The sequence below is a fragment of the Columba livia genome, chromosome 2 (genome assembly GCF_036013475.1).
Source record: "Columba livia isolate bColLiv1 breed racing homer chromosome 2, bColLiv1.pat.W.v2, whole genome shotgun sequence".
NCBI lineage: Eukaryota > Metazoa > Chordata > Aves > Columbiformes > Columbidae > Columba > Columba livia.
Window position 1 is genome coordinate 145,770,493 of NC_088603.1, and position 24,849 is coordinate 145,795,341.

The 24,849-nt window shown below is 39.7% G+C and overlaps 1 protein-coding gene across 6 annotated transcripts in view; it reads right to left on the reverse strand.

The window, feature by feature from the left end:
• Window positions 1–24,021, reverse strand: part of CSMD3 (CUB and Sushi multiple domains 3) — a 631,749-nt gene extending 607,728 nt beyond the window's left edge. For 2 of the 6 annotated variants that reach the window (XM_065054284.1, XM_065054282.1), the window contains exon 1: window positions 23,053–24,017. In XM_065054284.1, coding sequence (XP_064910356.1) covers window positions 23,053–23,230 — 178 coding nt within the window. In that variant the 5' untranslated portion in view covers window positions 23,231–24,017. Of the gene's footprint in view, window positions 1–23,052 lie in introns of all 6 variants that reach the window. The other 4 variants (XM_065054285.1, XM_065054283.1, XM_065054280.1 and 1 more) reach the window with 3 other exon arrangements.
• Window positions 24,022–24,849: the final 828 nt, after the last annotated feature.

Consider the following 24,849-nt stretch of genomic DNA (forward strand, 5'->3'; position numbering starts at 1 on the left):
TCCAAAGTGAAACATGTGATAGAGTTAAAAAAATAATAAGCACACAGGATCGCAGTATCACAGACTATGTCTAGTCAATATGTTCTGAATCAACTGTCTCTAGAATTTGTTCTAGGAACATTTTTCTTCTTTTTTCTTCCTACCAGTTCCACCTTACATATACTCTTACATATACTACATTTGTATTTGACTACCACTTCCTATTGTCTTGGTGGACTTCCAGACAATGAGTTCCTATACCAGCATCTTTGTGTCTTTACACTGTCTGTGTTTGAAAGTAAGGTTGTTATCCCAAAATGGAGAAAACCATGTTTGGCATTGTGAACAAAACAATTCAACTAGAAATGCGTAAGATAAGACAGCTGTTATTAGGAAAAAGCATGAATCTTATGAATAATCCCAGTTTCTGATAAACCACTTTGAAACAGAGAGCATGAAGAAACCACTAAGAAAACCTGGCCTGAGTCTTAATTACAACAAAGCATTTTAGAACCCTATAATAATATAAAAGCATGTCAGAACTAAGATTTTGACAGACTGAAAGGACAAGAGCAATTAAAAACCTCATAGTCAGTATGAAAGCTTTTTAAATGTATTTCAACATCCACAAACTAGAAAGGGCTATTACATTTTTTATGTCTAAGCAGCATTATGAAAAGCTGTAAGAATAAGTTAGCTGTGTCAGAGATTATTAGAAAACTAGTATTCTGTGAAAGATGTTTTTTCTTTACTAATGCATCAAAACAGTGCCAAGATTTACTAGCTGACACTGCATTAAGTGCAGATTTTAAACTTGCTGCTCCTGATCAGTGATAGAGAAAACTAAGATTTTTTTCTAGAATAAAAATAAACCAAATGACTGGACAGACCACCTGCCTGGGTGTCACCTTCTGCCCTACACACCTGTTTGCCTTTCCGTTAGTTCAAACATAGGACATTTGTGGCTAGTTTTGAATGTCAAGTCATGATTATATGATCAAACATTGTAATTTCTTTTTAGCAATAAAAAATAAATATTCATTTGTATTATAGTTCTAAACAATTAGTTCTGGATTTACCTGTGTTTTGCTACTCATATCTGTGAAGTGTGTTTTTTCTTATTTTGAGCTTCTGCTGTGGACCTGAAGCCCTGTGAATTCTACAATGGTCCAAATGAACTTTGGATTCATACTTAACATAATGCTGAAGGAGGTTGTTTTTTATTTCAGTATTGGCAGTGCAAGAAACTGCATGTAATCTAGAAACAGTGTAGTATTTGTGGTAATCTTTGTGAGTTATTGTGTTTTGAAGACTTGCGATTGGATCTTCTATTTAAGTAACTATTTTGTTCTGTTTCCTCCCTAACGAAATGGCCGAGCAAATGGTAACTAAAGCTGATCAGTATATAGCTTTGATGACTCATTTAGAGTACTCACCTCATGTAGAATATGTGAAACAATTAACAGTTTCATTAAAAGCTATTTCATTTTGCTTCTGTGCATGTTTTACATCCTTGCTAATATGACATGTATAGGCATGAAGCAAAGGACAAAAGACTTTGCTTCAAAGTTCTTGTTAACTTTTTCTCTCTGCTAACACAGTAGGATTCCAACACTCCCCATTATAAATATTAACAACACCAGCTGAGATATTTTTCAGACAGTAAATTCAAGAATAAATTAGTTAAGAAACGTCATAATTACATATTTCCCTATTTTCAAAAGTTGCAACCAGAGTATCCTTCAGTAAATACATTTTCTGTATCAGAGGTTTAATGTCAATATTATATACTGCACAAAAACTGTCACTGCCTAAAGAATGTTGGTCAAGATAAGGCAGAACTGACATAGAACACAAATCTATTTATTGTGTTGTAAACTTCCTTGAAAAGTTTTTTTTTCCAGCTGAAAATATGCTAAAATAGACCTCCTTCTGCTTTAACTTTGCTGAGTTGAATGATTTTGCATTGAGATATACAGAACCCTGAAGCTGCGATTCCCCATTATGTCTCAGTATGTCTGCAGTTCAGACATCATCAATAATGAAGGCACTTGTAACTGTACATAGTTTAGCTTTCTTTCATTGTGTTCCACTTAGAAAAATCACCTCCCATTCCCTTATCATTCACATGTCCTGCAAAGTATGAATGATTTCATACAACACCAGCACAATACAATAACAGGCGTGAGCCTAAAGGACCCGTGAACATACTAGAGTAAGGGAGCCGGGTGCTAGGGAAACTGGTCTTCATTATGACTGCATTTTCTTGTTCTTCTCTAGTGGAGGGGAAAGCACACAGGATGTTACCAAAAGCATTATAAGCCTGAGAAATTTCCTATACATTTTAGGCTGAGCGACAGTGATAGGAATACTGAAGCAATCCTGAAACATTTTTTATGCCATAAAAAAGTGAAGAGCTGCATTTTTGTTGAAAGTTTAGACCATTTTTGTCTTAACTTTTCTGACTAGCTTGGTATTAATCAGTAAAATTCAATAGTGAAATATTGCTGATGTTCTTACCATTTTCTAATTTAGCTCTTCTGTTCAGTTAGGGAATAAAAGTAGAAAAAAAAAATCTGTTACGTTACACAACAAAGAATTATTAGGAGAATACAGATAGAATGGGCAAACTTCATACAGGCTGCAGAAAACATCCTAAGAAAATGAGAAGCATAAAGAGGATAATTTGAAAATAATGTGATATTTGTATGCAAATAAGATGCTGATGATCTTCCTTTTCTTACAGTATGTTCCAGTAATTTGCCACAAGGCAATGTAAAAAGCAATAATAGTGAGCTAGCATAGTAGGAAACCTTTGAGTGTTCAAAGGGGACATTCAATCATTTAAGGCTTACAATATAACGTAGTGTGAAATTGTTATAATACGGTGGGAAATGGCCTACTTAGCACAGAGGATGCCCCACTCTGTGTGGTTGCTTTGTGCTCTGCAGAGAAACATCTTGTGCTCCCTGTAGGTCCACTTGCTCTGTGCAGGTGAGTGGCCAGGCTGGCTCATCAGCAGATAAACCTCACGGCTGGGGGCAGAAAACCACAGGAGGATACCTACAAGAATTGTGTGGCTTGCTCTTGAAGGAACGTTTGTATGTAAGTAGCAACTTTTAACCCAAGGGATCACAAAGTGTATTACGAACTGAAATTCAGACTGTCCTTTATCTGCCTATATGGAGCAGCATATCTGGAGTCAGTCCAGAACACGTTGACCTAATGACACACATAAGGATCATTTGGCTCTTTTTTCCTCTTTTCTCACTCCCAACGGGGAAAGTCATCCATGGCATGTGAAAGATAAAAATTATCCTCAACTCTCTTCTCAAATAAGAACAAAACAAACAACCGACAAAACACCTACCAAAAGAACTGTAATGGAAATGATAGCTTTTTTTTTTTTTTTTGTGAGATTGCGTAAGCAGTTCCTATACCCAGGTGTTTGAATTGCATTGGAGAAGAGAAATAATATTTCAAAGGCAAAAAATTAAGTTCCTTAATTTAGTTACAGTTAACTAGAAACCTGCAATACATTTTTCTCAAAATGCAGAAACAAGTTACAATTACTTTTTCTTATTAATTTTGCAAGTATAGAACTTATTTTCTGAAATTTGTATTCGAGTCTTTGAAATTTGTAGAATGAGAGGCAGAGGGGTAACCTTTCTTTTTATCCTTCCATTTTCTGAAAGTGAAACTTTTTTTAGGTATTGAGAGAAAGAAATTTAAAAACAAAACAAACAAACAAACAAACAAAAAACAACAAAAAACACAACAACAACAACAAAGGCACGAAGAGCTAGTACAGAGGACTCAGTTCACAGCTGGGAGTAAATAAAAGAGGAAACACACATGCTCATGTGTTTATTTTGTAGTTGTGTAACAGCAGTTCAAGAATCTGCTGTGTCTCAGCTGAGGTGTAGGAAGTACATTATTTCAACACTTTTAAGTTTGGTTATATTGTGGTATTCCATGAGCTGCATGAATGGACACAAAGAAAGTTTCAGAAGCTATCACAAATGGTCAGCAAGCTCAGAAAGATGAGACACTGAGCAGATGCAGGTCTAACAGGTAAAGTTGATACAGTTGTTCAGCTGTGGTTTTAACTCAGAAGTAACTCACGTATAAATGCAAAATGAAAAGTAATACAAATGTGAAAGTAGGAAAATTCTCAGAAGTACCCCTTCCAGGTATGAAAGAACTCTTATTCTGACAACTTTTAAAATACTGGACATTCTAATTCTCAAACAGTACAGTAACAAGTTCAGAACCTCATTACTGAAAAAGCAGTAAGATGTACACTTAAATCTCATTGAAGCTGGTAGAAATCACACATTATCTGAGAGTTTGTCTGAAGGGAATTATTTTTTTCTCCTAGTAAAAAATCTACTTCCCATAAACTTATTTGCCCCTCTTAACAGCATGTATTAGTGAAACACAATGATAAAAATGAAGAAATAGTTGGAAGCTTGGGAATAAATCCTTCAACACAGCTTGATTTTAAAATTCGGATTTTCTGTGTTGTCTGCACTGGATTTGGACCCACCTACCTGTCAGAACAGTTATAAAACAAACCATTGTTGTTTCTTAATATGCAGAAATAGGATTATATTAATTGCTTTTTTTAACTTGCTGGTTTTGTAACTGAAAAAATCTTGAAATAATAACCCTAGAAGGGGCATATAAATAGGTTTTTATGAATAATTATAAATTATTTCTATCTGTTTGTTGTAATTAAAGCAGATTATATTTGACTCATTAATTTCAAGAGTGTATTTTTGGTTTTGTTTTCTTTGTTTGTTTTTTCCAGCAAAGGACAGTAGCAATTCCCTTGATGCCAATTTTTTATACAACTGTAAAGAACTGAAGACTTCAAAGTGCATTTTGAACTACAATGTATATCCTGATTTTTTGGGACAATCTAGTGGTAAATTGCAAACCAAAGTACCTGAAGTTTAACTAACTCCCAAATGAGGAAGCTGTTTAACAGAGAAAATAACTTACTCTGTTTTTCTCATCATTACCAGCAAGAATGCATTTATGTGTTTTGGAACTGTGCATGTTTTATGACACTCATATTTATTAATTCTGTATTCAAACAAGAAACTAAGGTAGTAAAAATTTTGTATGGAGGAGACTCCAAAATAGCATTTAATGCAGTTTTTGGCAACAGTAAGTTATAATGATAACCAGGCCCAAAAAGTCTTTACATTTCTGTAACATCAGAGAAATAAATAAATCCTCAAGCTTTGAGATTACAATCATGAAAAACATCGACGTTGTAAAAACACTGTTTTCTTAAATCAGTTTTAAATTATTTCTCGAAGGTCTGTAAACACAAATCGTGCTTCCATTCAATACAGACATACATCAGTCCTGTGAATACCTAATCTACACATAGCATGTAAAATGTTCTTGGTATTGTGCTTTTTTAAACACATGAGACTGAGCTTAGGTGTAGTTCACGCAGACATGAGTTACTATGTGAGCATTGTTATGATGTTTTTGTCTTGAACCAAAATAATGCCAAACAATAGCAGCATCCATAGAAATGTTAAGAGCTTGTGTTATTTGCACTGAATTGTTCTTTGTAAAACCCACAAAAATAAACTTTTACTGTGAGGCTGTACATAGTTTGCAAAATGCATAGTGGAACAATCATAAACAAAAATGTTAGCACTGCTGTCCTTTCTACATAAAGAGCAAAAATCTTCTGACTTAACAGAGGGTATTCTGTAGGAGGTAAATAAAATTGGAATAAATTATGTGTGAAAGGGTTTCTTCTAGGTTAACACAACTGTGACAACTGAGAAAAGATGGAGATACCGAACATTAAAGCATCTTTTGAGGCAGGACATTTCTGTAGAATCCCTTTACTTCCTGTCTCTTTCTTATTTTGATAAATACCATGGGGCAGAGAGGAAGAAACAAATTTCAGTTTAATGCACTGAAGCTCAACAAATTATCCTTAAACTAGTCCAATAATTAGAAGGATTTAAAAGCACTTTGAACAACAATGTGATTAATATTTGACCTATTTATTTTTCTTATTTCTTTCTCTTTGCTTCTTTTCTCATCTCACATTGAAACAAAGAACTGAACTAGAATGTGTTAGATTCAGCAAAATCTTCTCAACTATATCTGAAATGTGTCTTTTTCATCCATTTATTACAAAACTGAGACTTGGCTTCATGGCTAGTCCAAGTGACCAATTTTGTCTCTTTGATATTTTTCATATCTCAAGCAAAATGAAAGTTTTGCACATCTTTACACTTTTCTACATTTTCTTGTGTACTACAGTTGTGTGTATTTATCCCTCATCTTGAATAAGAAATCTTTATTTAAACCTTCAAAATCTTGTAAGTTTTGCAAAATATCTTATGTAGATTTCTCCAGGCTCTCACTCATATCTTGTGTAGAAGATATTGTACTGTTTATCTAAAACGTTTCCACCAAATCTAAATTAGATTTCACTTATCCTGATATGGAGGTAGGGGGGTTTTGTTGGTTGTTTGTGGGTTTTTTTGTACAGTGCTGAAGAACTCTTCCTACCTGGCAAGCATCACCAACACAACTATGTAAGTTATCACTTTATCACTGAGCACTAAACAGTCAGCTCACCTTCTAAAACAGTCATTTTCCCCTAGATTCTAGAAGCATTTGCCTTTTAGATTAAGCAGAACTATTATTTAATAAATCACAGAAATGCCCCTCAGAGGATTAGCAAAGGAAGTGTAGAAGGTTATTTAACATATTCTGCTTAGAGAATTTAGATAGCAGACTGTAATTATCCAAATTGGAATTTAGCCAGCAGATGAAGGCTAACAAAAATATTCTGTGAAAAATACCATGCAATCTTTCAGGACCAGACATGCCAGCAACATATCATCTGAAATGTGGCAACTGCAACAGCTCAATATCTCTAGCACTTTGCTCTGAGTAGTAGTTTGGTTCAAATTCTAGGAAGAAACGTGCTTCTAACAGAATCAGCACAATTTCCTGCAACTCCAGAAATATGTTTTTCAAGTCTCCTATTAAAGTACCAAACAATTTCATCCTACCTCAGAAGTACCAAGGAAAGGATTCTGATTCAGCCCACAAAATATTTATGTCTCTTTCGTGTAATGAAGAAGGTGATATATACAGGTATCACTCTTCTCCAGTGGTTTTGAGGCTTAATTTTGTGAGGCTGGGTGCTTGTAAGTCAGATGTTTTGGACCTGAGATGGATTCTCATCCTCCTTTCAATGGCTAAACTATTAGACAGGAGGTTCAAGACCAGAGTTCAGAATTGTAGATTAGGTCTTATGTTCTCCATATTAATGTATGAAAGGATTTAACTCCACTTGCATTAACAGCAGCTAATGTGCTAAGTGCTGGTATTTCTGTGGGCTGTCAATAGGGAACTCTCAAGAAAGAGGCACACTGGAAGCTCCATCCATAGGTTTACACTCTTACCTCATTTAGGTACCTCTGTGAAACTGTGATTACAAGCCTGAATCTTTGTATTGAACCTTCATGCTTGGCCATTCAACAGATCTCCCAAACATTTCAAGTGGCTGAACTAATCTTTTACATATTGCAAAGTGGCTATGGCTCTTGCCCTCTGTCTGTTTCTGGATATACAGTTTTGTATTCAAGCTTATGAAAGGAGGAGTGAGAGGCAGAATATTACTCCAATTGAATGTCTTTTGTTAAAGATGTCATCCAGCAAAAGGGAATTCTTAGAATAACTAAACTTTTATATTTAGCCATTGTCAACATAGAAGAACCTTTTGACAAGGCTCCCCACAAAAGGTTATTAAAGAAAACAGGTTACCACAGGATAGATGGAAAGATCCTTTTCTGGACTTAAAGCTGGCTAAAGGATAAGAAGCAGAATAGGGTTTAATGATCACATGCTTGGATGAGGAAGAATCATAAGTGGATCAGTGATGAGATCAGTTTTCCTCCACATCTCCATCCAAATGGAGTAAGGAGCATGGAGTGACATTTTCAAGAGTGGGGATGATGTTAAGCTCCTTTGGGTAATCAAATGATACACCAGAGTTGAGGAACTCCAGAATGTTCTCACAAATTGAATGAGTGTGCAAATGCTTAGTAGGAGAGTTTTAGAGATTAATGCACATGTAGAAAAACGTATCTAAATCATACCTGCATGATGCTGAACTTGAAACTTCAAAGTTTCTATGTCAGAGTTGTCACTAACATATCTCTGAAAAGATCAACTTTTTGTTCTGTGGCAATTAAGCCCCCCAAATATTAGAACAGAAGACAAAGAGAGGGAGGAGAGGGAGAGGGAGAAGAGAAGAGAAAAAGAGAGAGAAAGAAGAAGAGAGAGAGGAGAGGGAGAGGGAGAAGGAGAGGGAGAGGGAGAGGGAGAGGGAGAGGGAGAGGGAGAGGGAGAGGGAGAGGGAGAGGGAGAGGGAGAGGGAGAGGGAGAGGGAGAGGGAGAGGGAGAGGGAGAGGGAGAAAGAAAGAGAAAGAAAGAGAAAGAGAAAGAGAAAGAGAAAGAGAAAGAGAAAGAAAAGAGAAAGAGAAAGAGAAAGAGAAAGAGAAAGAGAAAGAGAAAGAGAAAGAGAAAGAGAAAGAGAAAGAGAAAGAGAAAGAGAAAGAGAAAGAGAAAGAGAAAGAGAAAGAGAAAGAGAAAGAGAAAGAGAAAGAGAAAGAGAAAGAGAAAGAGAAAGAGAAAGAGAAAGAGAAAGAGAAAGAGAAATTTCAGTTTGGAGTGTCTTACAAAGATCAACTAAACTAACTGCTCTCCACTTCCTCTCCTCAGAAAGCTGTAGAGAGCAGTAAGGTGGTCCCTCAGCCTCCTTTCCTCCAAAACAGACAAGGCCAAAGTTCTCAGTCACTCCTCATAAGACATTACTTCTGGCCCTTTCACCAGTTTTATTGCCCTCTTCTGGCTGCATTCTAGTACCTTAACATCCTTCTTAAATTGTGGGGCCCAGAACTTCAAAAAACTCTCAAGGTAAGGCCACAGAAACACTGAATACAGTGGGACAATCTCCTCTTTTGGCTACCTGCTTGTGCTGTGTTTGATGCACTCCAGGATGTGGTTTGCCTTCTTGCTTCCAGGGCACACACTGCTGATTCACACTGAGCTGCTATTGACCATGTCCCTCACATCCCTTTCTGGAGGGCTGCTCTCCAGCTACTCCCCTCCAAATGTATACTTAAGTCCAGCAAGGGACAGTAAGACAAAGTGTAACTGAACTCCTGCAGAACACTCTGGTGTACATCTTGAGCACTGCCTGGAGTCCTAATCTCCATGTCTCAAGAAGTGAAGATACAGAAATGAGCAAATAAGTGATCTTAGAACTGAAGCAGCTGCTTCATGATGGTAGCAGTTAGGAAAGAGGGTACCAGAGGGATATATTCCTTTGGTTTTCCTCAGGATATTTTCTTTGAACTGTGTCAGTCCTTGCTGTAGGTTTGGAGAAACAAATTTCATCTTCACAGCAAACCACAGAGCCAAAAATGCTAGAGGACATTCTGTTTCAATGAAGGGCTCCTATGATGTGTGGTAGTTGTACTGCAGGGACAGATGTGTGCCATGGCCAGTGCACAGAGTTTGTGTGCAGATGGAGTAAGGCTGGTATACCTGAATCATCCATTCTAAGCAGTGTCTGCAGAGCAAATGCTGTCTAGTTTTTCAGCTGGTTAGAACCTGAGCAAATGGGAGAATATTTTCATGGAGGGAATGAAAAAGATATCAAGAAAAAAAACTCTTCCAGAGGAACTTCAAGACTCTGCTATAAAATTGGCAGATAATGGAGTTTCTTAATTATGGAGTTTCTAAATTACAGAGTCCAGATAACTACCTTACTCTCATTCTTATTAGTATTATCATTACACTTCATTTTCTGGAGAAGTGTTCTAAACATACCATCTTCTATTTTCTTCTCCCCCAGTGCAGAACATTTTTGCACAGGTTGTCATTATGAGGGCAGGGAAATGTCAATCTCTTGTTTGTTGTTCGCTAGGATTTTTTTTTTTTTCCATGTCAAGTCAATGACAAATTTCTTCTATGATAATTCCTCATTGCCATATTAATGTTTGATTAGATCTGTTTACTCATACCTTACCAGAAAGGTGACTCAAAAAGATTGAAAAATGAAATTTTTTAGACTTTCAGGCATCACTGGCTGCTTTTACAGTTTCACAGAAAGAGCTACATCTTTTCTTCCAATTTTTATTTGTCACTTCTACCTCCATAACTGAGTGTCTGGAAGAAAATATAGAATTGCTACAGTTTAACATTTCCAACATAATGTTCCTTTTTTTCCTCCTTTCAAGAATTTATATATTTATCTCCATTGTGAAATATTAGACAGATAAAGAAGCTTTCAGCAAAATCACAATACAGGTAATTACAGCTCTGTCAGCATTTCCATTATGAACTCCGTTTAGCATTAAGGGCTTAGCATTTTTCCATAATTTCAGAAAATGTCAAACTGAAAGCTGGCATGCAGATTAGCAGCCTGGATGCAAATTTGTTTACACAAAATATTTAAATCTACTCAGCTGTTTTTGATTTAGAGATCAGCCAGAAACTTTAAACTCTCAGGGTTTCTCATGTGTTTCTGCCAACTTCTAGACCAAATCACAGTTAAATAAATGTAATTGGTTAATAAACTGTTGACTCATTGTCTTCTAAAGTTTTGAACTTACTTACTTTAGACTTTAAAATGGATTTTAGAATTTCTTCTCATCTTGCAACTCTAGTATTTCTCCTGCCATCTCTATAAATGAATGATTAATTAGAAAAGGATTCCAAAAAATGTGATAAAATCTGATAATAATTTTAAAGTCTGAAACATGTTTTTTATGACTCACTTAACTACCGTCATAAGACAGTGAACAGAAATGGACCAAAGCCTGTAAGGTTTTTGAGTGTCAATTACTTAGTTCACTAGCTCTAATACCATTTTAGGGTACTGGCCAAAAAGAATCTGAGGGATTTCAACTGTTACAGTTTTTCAGTTTCATCACTTTAGTCCCATGCATGATATGAACAGTTTTGTAGAGCTGTTGCATCCTAAATAAACTCCTCTGTATTGCTAAGAAGCATTTAGTGTGTTATAGCGATCTGTTCTGTTCTGCTGAAAGCCAATGGCAAATTTTCATTTCAGTGGGGAGAAGATCTAAAATAATCTACTGGTAATTATTTCAATAAGGTTATAATTGAACAGATGATCACTCTCATTCAAAATTTCACTTGAGAGTAAGAAGTCTTGAATAGAAAGACTTAAAGCAATATGAAATAGCAATACGGTTAGTAACATGAATTGAACCATCATTAGAAATGAGACAGAAAAATAGTATTAATTCAAAAAGAAAAACAAAAAGCACTAAGACTATAAAGTATGGATATTCAAGTAGATAACTTTTACATTTAAAACACTGATAAGAGGTGGGCAAACAGGATAAATCAATGGTACATGACTCAAAAAATGCACAGTCATCGAAGTGTACCAAAGAATCGGAACCCAGCCCCAAGCAGTCTGTGAATTAAAAGCACAAAGAAGTATGGTACCAAAGAGATGGTGCAAATAAACTTTGTGCAAATGAAACATGGAGGAAGCAGATGGGAAAGAAAAAAATAAAGTATCAACTAAGTGTATCCAAATCAGTTTGGACAAAGGATTTTCACCTACAGCACACTGTGTACTGGCTTAATAACACAGAAAGTTAAATCTTTTAAGAAGGAAGAAAATGTTCTTCAGAAAACATCTCAGGTAAAGTACAGCTGTATCTTCAGAAAAATCTGCAAATTCATTAATGATGGTTAAATGTTCATTGTATTTTGTAACACATTTTAAAATAAATTATCAATTTTCCTTTTAGTTACCTCAGACTTACCCTAAATTCCAGCAATACTTTTTTTGGGGGGTGAAGCAGTAGTGTTTTGGTTAACAAAAGCACATGATTAAAAAAGGTTGAAACCTAGTAGTAACTTAGAGATAAAATCCTTGCATACAAATAAGCACTATAGAATCATATGGTTAAAATTTGGATACTTGGTGTATTTTGGAAATCCAAGATGTTTTTCAAGTTCCAGTGTATGCAATTAAACACTCCACATGATATGGTAAGGAAAATTTTACAGATCTAATATTACTACTATATCCTTTACTGATATAATCATTCTGGGATGACCAGGACAGACAGGTCGGAACTATAGATTCTACAGAATATCGTATATTAGTACATATTTTTTATTTTTTTTTAATCACGTAGGGTAAAACAAGGCCAGATTTGTAGGGATTCTGTTACTCCCTTGTTCTAAGACTGACTTTGAGCATTTCAATGAAATCAGGAGAGTTTGCTATGTTTCTGACTTGTGAAAGCTACTGTTCCAAATTGCTCCCTTTGGGGCCTCTTGTACTGGTCACCTCTTTGAAATCTATTGACAGCTGAGTTAACACAAATGTCCAGTCTACAGTCAGACTGTGCCACAGATATAAGCTAAGGAGAGGATCTGCTCAGCAGAACCTCTGCAATTATTTAATTATTTTGGCATTCTTTGTTTGGGGTGAAGGGGTATTATTTTGGTTACCAAAAAAAAAAAAAAATAGACAGGCAAAACAGACAGAAGAATGAAAACAAGTATAACTGAAAGTCTAGTCTTCCAATCCTGCCTTCTTGCAGACGATTTAAAATTCAAAGAACATTCTGAAAAGGTAAGTCTAATCTATGACTCTAAGGCTGGGAGGATATTTAGATTCCTACCAGATTACCCTTATACACTTATTAATTTAGGCCACAAAAGAACTTTAAAGTGACATAGAAACTGAAGAGAACTTTCTATATTTTACTGCAGGCTTTATGTTTTTGGGACTTCTCCAGTGGTACTTGTGGACTGGGAAGAGATTTTGGGAAGGGAGCCCAGAAGCGCAGGGGAGGCTGGATAAATTGGAAAAATTACAAGAGCTAGCTGATGAGCTAGAATTTGAGTGTAGTAAAAAATATATAGATAGAGCTTAGGAGAATGGGGGGTTTTTTATGGGTAGCTTAATTTAAAACCAGATGAAATTAGAGTTGAAACTCATACAATTTTCTATGACCTGCAATTGTAGTACTAGAGCAACTTAGGAATTTTGGAAATATATCCCTAGGAAAGTTACAGAGGCAAGCATACAGAAGTCACCCATCCTGTTGAACTCATTCTATATTAAGCATTATGTTGCTTGCTGCTGTTTCAGATAAATAGCTTTGAGAAGCACAAGTTTGTAAGGACATTTCAAAAATCACCATGTCTTATATGGTTGATTGGTGCAACTTTCCACTGTTGAAAATGAAAATTCCAGTAAAATATATCTCACCTGTTCATCAACAGAAACTTGTTATCCTTGCATGGCAAGACAGGGGAGGTTCTGTTGGCACTGTGTCCTCTACAAAAAACACAGAAATGCTATTGCTAGTCTAGTGTCTATGGTTTTTTTTCTTTCCACAGAAAGGGGCTGAAAATTAAATTTTCTCAAGAATGCTGAAGTACTTGGGTAGAAAGTTGTGCCACATTCTTACAAAATCTCTGTAATTGTTAGAAGGAAATACAGTTGAATTTAGGATATTTGAAAGTTCATTAAATAGCATCTATAAAAACCCCTAAACAAACATTCTTCCAAATGTCAGAGGTATTTCATTTTCTCAGGAACAAGTTGCCAAGATTGAAATAAAGGGTAAAGAGGTGATATTATCAAAGTCTCTGAAGGTAATAACTATGTGACTTGTGTGAGGGAAGTCATTTGCCCTCTTCAAAAGAGGTTGCAGAAAGGAACAGCTTTTGAGGTTTTTCTTCAAAAAAGAAGAATTTTGAATGAATGTGGTAGATACACTGAATAGTAATGTGGAAAGGAGTAGGTAATGATGTTCCTATTTGTTTTTAAGTTGAAGAAGACAGCAAGAAACTGAGGATTGAGCAGTCAATTCCTCTCTTTTGATTGTAAGAGAACATTTTTCAAGCCCATCAAACATTAAATGTTGTTATTTTTCTCAGTTCCAGGACTGTTTGTTGAAGGGTCTAATTAAAGATAAAATCTTTTAGCAGTTTCATATGAAATAATTTCATATTTAGTAAATAATGTGGATGCTGTAAAAAAGTAAATCATTTTAGTAATAGTCCTCAAAGGGAAGAATTGTTGCCATGAATATTGCTAAAGCATTCACTTGATAAAGTACAATTTGTATCATGTTGCTTCAATATGACTGATGAAAATTCTCTAATCAGATAAGTTCTTTTGTGAGCACTATATTGATGTAAAGGTTTTGGAGAAAATGACTTACCCTTTCGGTTACATAATATGAATTACATGTATTTCTTTCCTTGTGGTCATTAAAACTGCCATGTCATGCAATAAACATTGCTAAAGTCAATAGCAGTAGTCATATGACTAAAGCATAAATGTTGATTAGCGTAGATATATTCAAGGAAGAACACAGAAGACGAAATAGTAGTGAACTAAGCATAGGTTCTTCTTGATAGAGCTCACAGCTACAGAAGGCTACTAACAGAAGTTCTGGTATGTGCACACACACATTTGCATGCGTGTGCATGTCTGTGTTCCCACATGCACCTGGAGATGCATGAAAAAAGCACCTTTTACAGCAGAGATAATTGTCTTCACTATGTGAGGTGGCCGAAGACCTATTATTTTCTCACCTTCACCTTTAGTTAACTAGGTAGGCTTTCCAAAAGTCAGGATTTGCACACTTGTTTTCCAGGATATTTTAGATCTTGTGATTTGGCTCAGTATATTATATGGGTTTAGATCTGAGACGATGGCAAATACAAAGAACATGCTAGTAGAAGATAAACACAATAAAATAAATGTGGAAACTTCCCTACTTTTGTGCTTTGGTTTTGCTGGATGATTCAGCATTTTGAAATGTAACTACATATCTTAAATAGATGATAACCCAATGAAAGTAATGCTATGCTGAAATAAGAAGAATGTACATATTCAGCATTTGTGCAGTTCATTTTATGTATGGACTCCAAACTACACTTGCAGATAGCTACTTGCTTGGTCTGAAAACACTTCTATAAGAAGATAATGATCACAGAGGGATCTTTTAAGTGTCACTGAAATACAGCCACCTCTGAGGTGTGATATGTCAACCTCTTTAAATGATAACGCCAGTATTAAAATGAAAGAGAAAATAGCGCAGACATTTTTTTCTATATTTGAGAGGTGATTAGAAGCTTTCATTCTACCAAAGACAGTTTTATAGGAATTATATTTGGTACAACTTTTCAAAAGCAGTGGGAATAAATAATTGTGTCAGTTAACTCTTAATGTGCTAGAATCAGTTTTTATTAGTGTATTTAGTAACTGGTGCTTTTTCTTTTCATCAAGCTTTCCTCCTAACATTTGCTAGCTACCACTACTTGCACTCTTGTTTTGTTAGTGAGATCAGTCATGTATCATAGCAGAACTTCCTTCTGAGATTGGACACAGACAATAAATTAAGAGGTAATTAGTTACTTAGGAAGCACATACATTTCAAGTTGTTATGTGCACCTTTGTATGATGACAATGTAGTCTGTTGAATTTTTTTCATGACATAACCAAATGTATGGATATACTTTCTATATGTACATATTATGTATGTATGTGTACACATGTGTATACACAATGAATGAAATCAGACAAGCTACAATACATGAAGATATAAAACTAATAAGACATGCAGACATGGGAAACAGACAAAATAGAATTCAAGGCCAGAAGTAGCGATCCATCATCTATATAGTCCAAGTAATTACTCAGTAATTTCTGCCTCAGGCCTCCAGATTCCTTTAGTCCTATTGCAAAGATAATCTTTGTTATTTACCGGTCTCAGGAGGTGAGAATTCATCACCCTGTGAATCCCTGTGTGGTTAAGTTACCTATCGTTTTTCATCTTATTTCTGTAATACAATATGAATACAATACATGATGCTATGATGCCATTTGTAGAATCCAAAGGAAAATGGTCAGTCCATCTCTCTGTGTCTGTGCTGGTTGCATCTCACCTTCCTTTTTGACAATACCACTCTGTGAGAGCACCAGTTCTGATGCAATCCCTTGTATGCCATTCCCAAATACTTTGAGGCTCTGTCTTCCTGACTAACACTGTTCCTAGATCTATAAACTTATCTAACATTTCAGACACTGGGAAGGAGATGATGAATTTCCACTATTTCCTTCTTTGACATTTACAATGGTATTCAGCGCTTGCAATGCTGGGATTATGGAGCCATAGTAAATCTTACATGATCTGTAAGAACAAGGCAGTGATAGTATAAATGCAAATCTGCCCAGGAAAACTAAACAACTAAATCTAAACATCTACAAAAATATGGCATGTCTCCATGTGTGTGCGTGTTTCTTTTAAAAAGTCTTTGTCATAGCCCATAGCCTCGTCCATTCCAATTCTGGAAAGAATAGCTGGATATTGGGAAGCAGATATTCAACATTTCCTAGTACTACTAGGCTTTTCTTATTCTTTTTTTAAGATGCAGGTGAATTCCTGTACATTACATTTATGCACCATTCCATTTAGATCCAAGATCATCACTATATATTGTTCCTTGAATTTTTGATAGATGCAAAGATTCTCTCTTTTTGCAGACAAATTGTACAATTTCATTGAGAAGGAAACATTCATCTACAGAGTTGTTTGAAAGGCACATGTTAAATTCCCATAAGAATTCTGGAAATTTTCAATAAACCTTAGCATGAAAATTATTCAGTCAAAATAGTGAGTTAAGTTTTTTAGCTTTGTAATAAATAATTTTATCATATGCCTCTCTGATTTGTTACTTAAATATTGTTTCTTCAAAGCACCCCTAAAATTATAAGGACCTAAGAAAAAAACGCCACCTTAGATCAAATTGTCTCTTCTTTGACTGTTCTTTTGTGGGAGATTGCTCTAGAGTGATCTCGTAAAATAATTTCCCACAAAGGCTTTGTTCCACCTTTTCAATCTTAACCACTATGTCCAGAAATACAAGTCAAATGACAGAAGAAGTTAAGTCTGAGATGTCACAAATCTGTTAAATTAGAATTGAAGTTTTCTGTGAGTGAAAAGGTAAAAACAATTTTTGCAACAGATCATAAAGGTCTTCCTATTCCTACCAGTTCAAATTTATCAGATTCTATAGAATTAACATTTTACATAAGTTATTTTATAAATGTTATCCTTTGATCTGTCTCTGTCCCAGCATCGTAACAATGGACTTGGCCTTGCTTCACAGGTGCTAACTAGTTCCCCACACTCTTCCTGGAGCCAGCTGGAATTGGAAATGCTCAGTATCTCTGAAAATTAGATAGTGCCCAAGACATCTGTTTTTTAAAAAGGGGGGATACAAGGCTACTTTATTTTCATAACCTTTTATCTGAAAGAGTGTTAAAATCATGCAAATTGAGCCATCCCTGCAGGATATTTCAAAATCGTTTAAAGTTTCTCTAAACAATTTTGTGCTTTTCTCCTTCTTTACTAGATCAATGTGCAATCAATGGTTACAAATCTCAAATTTTTGGAGTTGACCTGTGTAACACATCAACAACACCAGATATAATAATGCAGATTTTGTTACAAGCTTTCATACTATTCAGTGCTTTCAGACAGGTGCAGAATGTAAAGCATGTAGAAGGGAAGGGAAGGGAAGGGAAGGGAAGGGAAGGGAAGGGAAGGGAAGGGAAGGGAAGGGAAGGGAAGGGAAGGGAAGGGAAGGGAAGGGAAGGGAAGGGAAGGGAAGGGAAGGGAAGGGAAGGGAAGGGAAGGGAAGGGAAGGGAAGGGAAGGGAAGGGAAGGGAAGGGAAGTGCAATCAATCCTACTAAGCTAGATGTGCAATCAATCCTACTTGACTTGTTCCTCAAAAACAAAAAAAATGCCACAAACAAGAAAACAAACAAACGAACAAGTAGACTATAAGCTTCTGCTATGTTTATTTCACAGGGGTTTTGGAAAAGGAGGGATTTGAAAGCATATCCACAAAGGTCTTTAAGTCTTGTGAGCTGATGCTTGCAAACCAAGATGTTTATAATGGAGCTGAAGATGCAACCTGTCCCTCTTCAGCTTGTATGGTTGCCTGAAGCCCCAGCCCACTCCTGCGAGTAACAGGCGCTCAGGGAGTGAGGGGCTATTTCTGTGTGTTGGAAAGAACAAACCAACCATCCTAATGCTGTCTCAGACTTACAAACAAAAGACTTGAGGGAGTCACAGAGCTACAAAAAAAAAGAAAAAAACAAAAGAAAAAAAAAACCAACACCACCACCAACAAAACACACACACACACACAAACAAACAAAACAACAAAAAAAACACAGGACAGCCAAACGACGGGAGCATATCTAGAAGGACTCCCTGAGGGTGCGGCCGCCTCGGAGTCTACGGAGGCCGGTGCCGGTACCGGTGTCGGTCCAGCTGCCGCCGAACGCAGGTGGCGCCGGCCGGAGGGCTACTGCTGCTCCGGGCCGGCTCCGCCTTGCGACAGCTGCAGCTCACAACAAAAAAGTGTTGACTGCAGGGGACTTTCCTCTGTGCCCTTTGCCAGTCCCTAATGCTACTGGGCAAGGGAGGGAGAAGCGGTCCCTGCTGATGCTGCTGAAAGGGTTTGTGTTTTTCTTCTTTTCTACCCTGCAGAAGAGAAGGAGGAAGAGCCGTGTGCCGGCCAGAGGGCATAGCGGAGCCTTGTTTCAGCTCTGAAGGAGAAGAGCTGGGGTGAGAGAGAGCAACTTAGACTGCAACCCTGCAGAACTGTGTAGCTTGAAAAAATCGCTTAGGTGCTGTGCCCAGTGCCCTGAGCAGGAGACCAGTGTGATCTGAGGAAGCTTCTGGGAAAGAGGCACCGTAAAAGGAGCTGAGCTTTTGCGGAGGAGTTGAAAAGGAAGGAAGAGGCTGCCTCTTCTCTAACCGGTGTCTCCCTGCACCCCGGCGTGCGTACACACACACACACAAAGACGCAGCAGCAGCAGCTACCATCTGGAGATGAGGAAACTCGAACCTGCTGTTACTCGCCCAATCGTTGTTGCGCCCACCCGTGCCCCACTGAGGAAAGCCACCGCCAGTAACCCCACAAATCAAGTGACTGGGAAGGAAGAGATAGGAGGGGCTGGCGGAGACTGAAGAGAACGGGGCTGAGGTGGGAATGAAGGAGAAGGGGGACTGCAGAGGTGGCTGACAGAAGCAGGACACGCTTTGTCCCTCCTAAATATTCCCACGTACCAGACACCCATCAGTGGAAACGGAAATCCTTTCCATTTTCTCATCACTTCTGTTAATCAGCAGTTTAAAATCTCACTGCTTCATTCCCTTTTATTTTGAAAGCTGTCCTTGTTCCGCTTGTCACAACTGCAACAGAGGAACAGGGAAGCAACAGCAGAGGCGATGCTTCATTTTAGCTGGGCAGACAAATGAGCAGATCTCAGTGCTCTATCCTGTCTGTCTTGGAGCGACAGCTAAACAGAAGAGATAGAGGAGTCTTGTGGTCTCTAGTAATTTCTCCCGATTTCCTCCCTGGTTTGCTTCTGCAAACAGATCACAAACATTTTTTTTTTTTTTGGGCGGAGGGAGCTGCCAAACCAAAGGGGTGCAGGTATCAGTGATTTCTCTCCTAAAATTCGGGAGACAAAGCTCACTGATAGTGCTTGTTTCATTTTTGCGTATAAAAGAACTGCCATGGATTTGAGTTTCATTTTCTTTTATCCCCTCTCTTCCCCTTTCAGTAGCGAAGTTGGAGCATGTAGGTTTCCACTTGCTGCTCCTCCAAGCTTTTGATTTGTATCTCCTGTGCCTAAAGGAAGCTTCTCATTTCTCCTGTGGAAGGATGGTGGAGAAGGGAAAGGAGCTTTTCTAGGTGCCTTGTAAATCTAAAGAGAAGAATACGGTATACATTATCCCTTGCAGATGGTCAGAAATGACCCTGCTTGGCATTTTCCAAGGGCTGAGTTGTGGGGGTTTTTTTGGTTGTTTTGTTTGTTTGTTTCAGTGTCACCTGTGCCTTCTCTCATTTTCCACTTATGCAATTTCTTTGCCTTTTTAATATGTCTAATTTTGTTGGAGACTGATCCATGGCATAAGCAGTTAAAGATTTTCATGGAAGAAGGCAGAATTCGTCTTAAGCTCTTGCCATCACTCCTTCCCCAACAGTTCTCACAATTTCCCTCCTTCCATTTTCTCCTTCTTTCTTCTCCCTTTTCTAAGTCCTTCCAAGTATTGTGTAAAGGTTCCAAAGAGGCACAAATTTATGGATAAACATGACGGTTGTTTGCTTGTTTGTTTTAATCTATATGGATATATACAAATACAAGGAGCACATAATTAATCAGATATGAACGTGGCTCTGTAAGCATCCTGGGATAGTTTGACACCTCTAACAGTGAAACAGCTGTGGATCAAGACTGGAGAAATGGCACAGGATGATGACAAAAGTATGAAGGGCCTGAGAGGCAGATACCAAGCAAAGCTGTGGAAGTGGTCTGGATAACAGGAAACGCACCAACAGTTTGTGTGCTGTGATGTGGTGCTAGACTATTCAATGGAGGTGATTAAGCAAGGAAGGATACGGACTGGAGTTTGTGGAGCTAGGGCACGGTAAAAAGGATTTGACAGGCAGCAGTAGAGCAGATGAAGGAGCTAGGGACTCACCTTGCTCCCAAAATCTGGAATGTTTTAAATGGGCAGGTATTCATTCATTGTTTGCTTCTGCCCAGGTTTCTGGGAGCAGAAACGTGTACTGACACAATGGGAATGTAAATAAAGGTAAAATATATTCATTCATGGGAGTGGGGAGAGAACTAAATATGAATGCCCAGAATAGATGCACTTCTGCAATGACTTTAAGCCAGCTCTATGAAGCTTGGCTGCCTAAAGGAGCCTGCATCCAGGGTGTAAAATCTGACCTGCTGGATTTGCAGTTGCAGAGAGGACCGCACAAAGTCTGGGGAATGTCTACAGAAACTGTCAGGGTCAGCACCTGGGAAGCTCAAGCCCTAACAATAGAGAGGAAACAGCTTCACAGCATCTCTCTGGAACTGTACATGAGCAGGAAGAGAAAGCGACAATTTTGCTAAGTCCCTTTTTTTTTTTTTTTTCTCTTTTTTCTTGTGCTGTTTCAGGTGCTTCATCCCAGTTTTATCCCTCAGTGTCCAGTGTTTTTTCCCTCCCCCACCCCCAAAAGCAAGCGAAGTGGATTCTCAACAGGTGCTGTGGAAACTTGCACGGCTCCAGCGGCCATCGCTACGCGTGGAGAACCACCCGAGTCTTTAATTTTGTAGGATGCTGCCGCCCCGCGACTTGTGCTCACAAAGCAGCAGCTGCTTCGGCAGCAGCTCCGGAGCCACCGCTCCTCCGTACCGCGCCCGCCGCGCGTCGCGGAGCGGAACGGCACGCCTCGCCGACAGCGAGCCCGTGACTTGCAAATGATGGCACCCCGCACAGAGAATGTGTTAATGACAGGGGACTGAACCAGAGGAAAGAAATGCCCCCAAAGCCCCGGGTTGACTTTGATCACAGACCGTCGATAGAACGGGGCAAAGCGCAGGAAGCAGCTCGCCTCGATAAACGCAGAGACGCTGCTTGTAACTATATTGTGCATTAACGTCGCGGGCAAGCCCCTTCCTCTTGGATCCCCGCGCCAGGATAACGTGGGATTAGATAAAAGCCCTCGACATCCTCTCTCTGAAACACGAATTATCTTTTCCACGCCATGCAAATGAGGGGACAAGCAGCTGCAAAGCTCTACAATAAACTGTTTCATCCAAGGCAGAGCCAGCTTGGGAAGGCACGCCTTTGAATGACACCCACCCCCCCCCCGCCTCCCACACACACACACCTCCTTCCCACCAGTGCGGGCAACCTCTGTAGGCGATAACCAAGGCTAAAAACTCGGAGAGGATCGATAATGTCTACTAAATATTCTGAGAGTGTATGAGGGTGGCGGCGAGGAGGGATGAGGATGAGGAGGGGGATAAAAGGGTGATTAATCAGATATTAATCACTGGCTACAAACAAGGGGAGATTATTTCGGGTAGGCAGCCGACTGTGGGGACTTGCAGAATAGATCCTTTTACTGAAGGCACGCATGATGGGAACAGCACTTCACCGTTTAGCGGTGCCTGTGTAATTTTGAAGATGCAGATTATTCAAGCCACGTATTTCTTCTTTTCTCTGTGTAGCATTTTCCTTAACTATCTGCAAACACAGACTTACTGGAGATATTTATGGGGCTAACTAGAGGTTTCCTTTTTACTCTCCTTTCGTGAACACAGAAGCAAGAACCAAGCAAAACAGCCCCTGCCCAGAAAAAAAAAAAAAAAAAAAAAAAAAAAAGAGAGACACCGCCCCCCCCCCAAAAAAAAAAAAATCCCATCAAAAGCCTCACATATATCAGGGAAAAGGGATCAAAAGAGAGAAGAGAAAAGGTGCCGATCTTTGCACCCAGCGGCAGACCATGCCTTCAAGGCTGAATTGCTAAGGTACCTTTTCGACAGCCAGGGAGCCCTGCATGCATACAAACAGCTGAGCGCGAAGCGCATTTCGGGCTGTGAGACGGCTACGCACACGCCGGGCTCCTCCGTAACTTTCCCCACGCAACGGGTTAAACTCATAAGTGCATCGATATAGGCATTCCCGCAAAGAGCCCGTTGCTCGACTGAAAACCAGAAAGGTGGGTTTTCCGCCCCCCACTACCATTATCATCACCTTAAAAAAGTCACACGGTGGTATTTGCTTGAATATACTAGTTAGAGGCTATATGAACCAACTCACGTCTCCGTTTGAGCATACTGCAAGAATATTTATTGAGCCTCAGCTCAGTCACTGCATTGAACGCCAAGCCTGGCAAGCAAATACATTTCCTATCTCCGAAGAGAGCTCTGAATCAACTCTTTCTTTCCTCCCCGCTTTAGCGATCATTTATATCTCTCCATTGCAAAGTACTCAGCGTAAGTATATAAAATTAAAGATATATACATATATATATTGAAATATACTTTGGTATAAGGAGAGAGCTTGCAACGCCCTGACAAAAAGCAGACGGACCCCTAAAAATATACCCCTCAAATACTACCCTACCTTTCACACACGAAACCATCAATAAAAAGACGAGGTTCCACAATGTAAATCCACTTTTAATCTCCATTTTCTTCACCAGGATGAAATCCAGCCGGCCACATTTAGTACATCCCCTTTCCAAAAAGTCTGCTAATTTCGATTCCTTTGCACGGATTTCCCCTCTGCAGATTCCTTTCATATTATTCTTGAGAGCTCCTGATTCCTATTCCTTGGCTAGGCGCAGCGGAGTTGTTGCTGTTGATGGTGCGCGGTCACAGCTCGGAGTGAATGGTGTTTCTGGGATACCACAGCAACCTTGACGAGGACTCAACCATCTCTCCAACGGGGGCACAAAGTCTCAGCTACTCTCGATCGTGTCTTTTCCTTCCCCCCACCCCCCTCTACCCCAACTCCCTGCACAGTCGAAACCCACCACAATCCTGCCTCCTTACAGCATCCACCAGGACCTATGGAAGAGCATCTTAAAGCTCAGACACTCTCCCGATTAACTCCAAACAGTATTTGCAACAGAGATTCTCCCGCCGCCCCCTCGTTCCCCTAAGAGGATCAGTTCTGCCTAGGAAAACGGCTCGAGAAATAATACAGTGGCGAGGTCTCCAAAGCCCCCCGGAGGAGCCTCGGGCAGTAAATACGGGGGGGCTCATCCATCCTGCGGCCGCTCGCAAAAACAATCAGTGTCTCGTTATTAAGAATTCACGTGCGGTGCTTGGGGGCTGCCATCGTCACCCGCACACATTCACTCACATACACACACGCCCTCAGACACACACCTCGCACAGAAGCATGTGCGTCTCCGAGGGGATTTGCAGACTAATTGCTCTGCGCGGAGCCATTAATGACAAGCCGGTCTCCGCGGCCGCGGGGAGGCGGTGGCACAACCCCGCTCCCTAAAGAGCGCGGCCACAGCCGTGCCCGCAGCGGAGAGGGCTTTTGGCCGCCGCGGGCGGGGGTAATGTGACCCCGCGCAGGGCCGCGCAGCCAGCGGGGCGGGCGGGTCGGCAGATCCCGGCGGGCCGGGCCGGACCGGGCGGGGGCGGTGCGGTTGCGGCTCTGCCGGGAAGAGCGCTGGCGCCACCTAGCGGTCGCCCTGCCGTGCCACCGGGGCCGCGACGCTCCGCGGGGGCGGGGGCGCTGCGCTGCGCGGGGAGAGCCCCAGCTGAGAGAGAGAGGGGGCTGGTGGTCGGGGCTGTGGAATCAGAATCGGCCCCTCCTTGTCGGGCTCGGGAACCGCGCTTTCGGCTTTCTTCCTCTGCCCAGCGCAGCTACCGCGCAAGGTGCGCCGGGTGGAGGTTCCCTCTGCTGGGGGGAGCGTGCGGAGGGGGCAGGCAAGCAACGCCTGCGATGGGGGGGGTGTGCGTATGAGTGGGTGTGCGGGGGCGTCTGCGGGGTGGACATGTATTTTTGAACGCGAGAGTGTGCGTGAGCGAGCGTACATGCATGTGCACGTGTGTTTAACTCTCCCTACTGCACGAGTGCGTCTGTAAGGGTCCGCTTGTATTAGTGCATGCGTTGTGTATTCTTTGTGGGGGTGCGTGTGTTTGCACCTGTGAGTGTTTGCACTTGCATGTGTGTTTGTGGAAATGTGTGCCTCGGTGAGTGTGTTCATATACATGTATGTGCTGTCACATGAAATCTGGGTGCACAGGTGAATGTGTGTGGTGTGTGATTGTGTATGTGTGCATGTGCAGTTCTGTGTGTGCACTTTTGTGTGTGCATATAAGTGTATTTATGTGTGTGCATGGTTTTTGTGTGTATGTGTGCATGCATCTGTGTGTATGTGTGCATGGATCTGTTTCT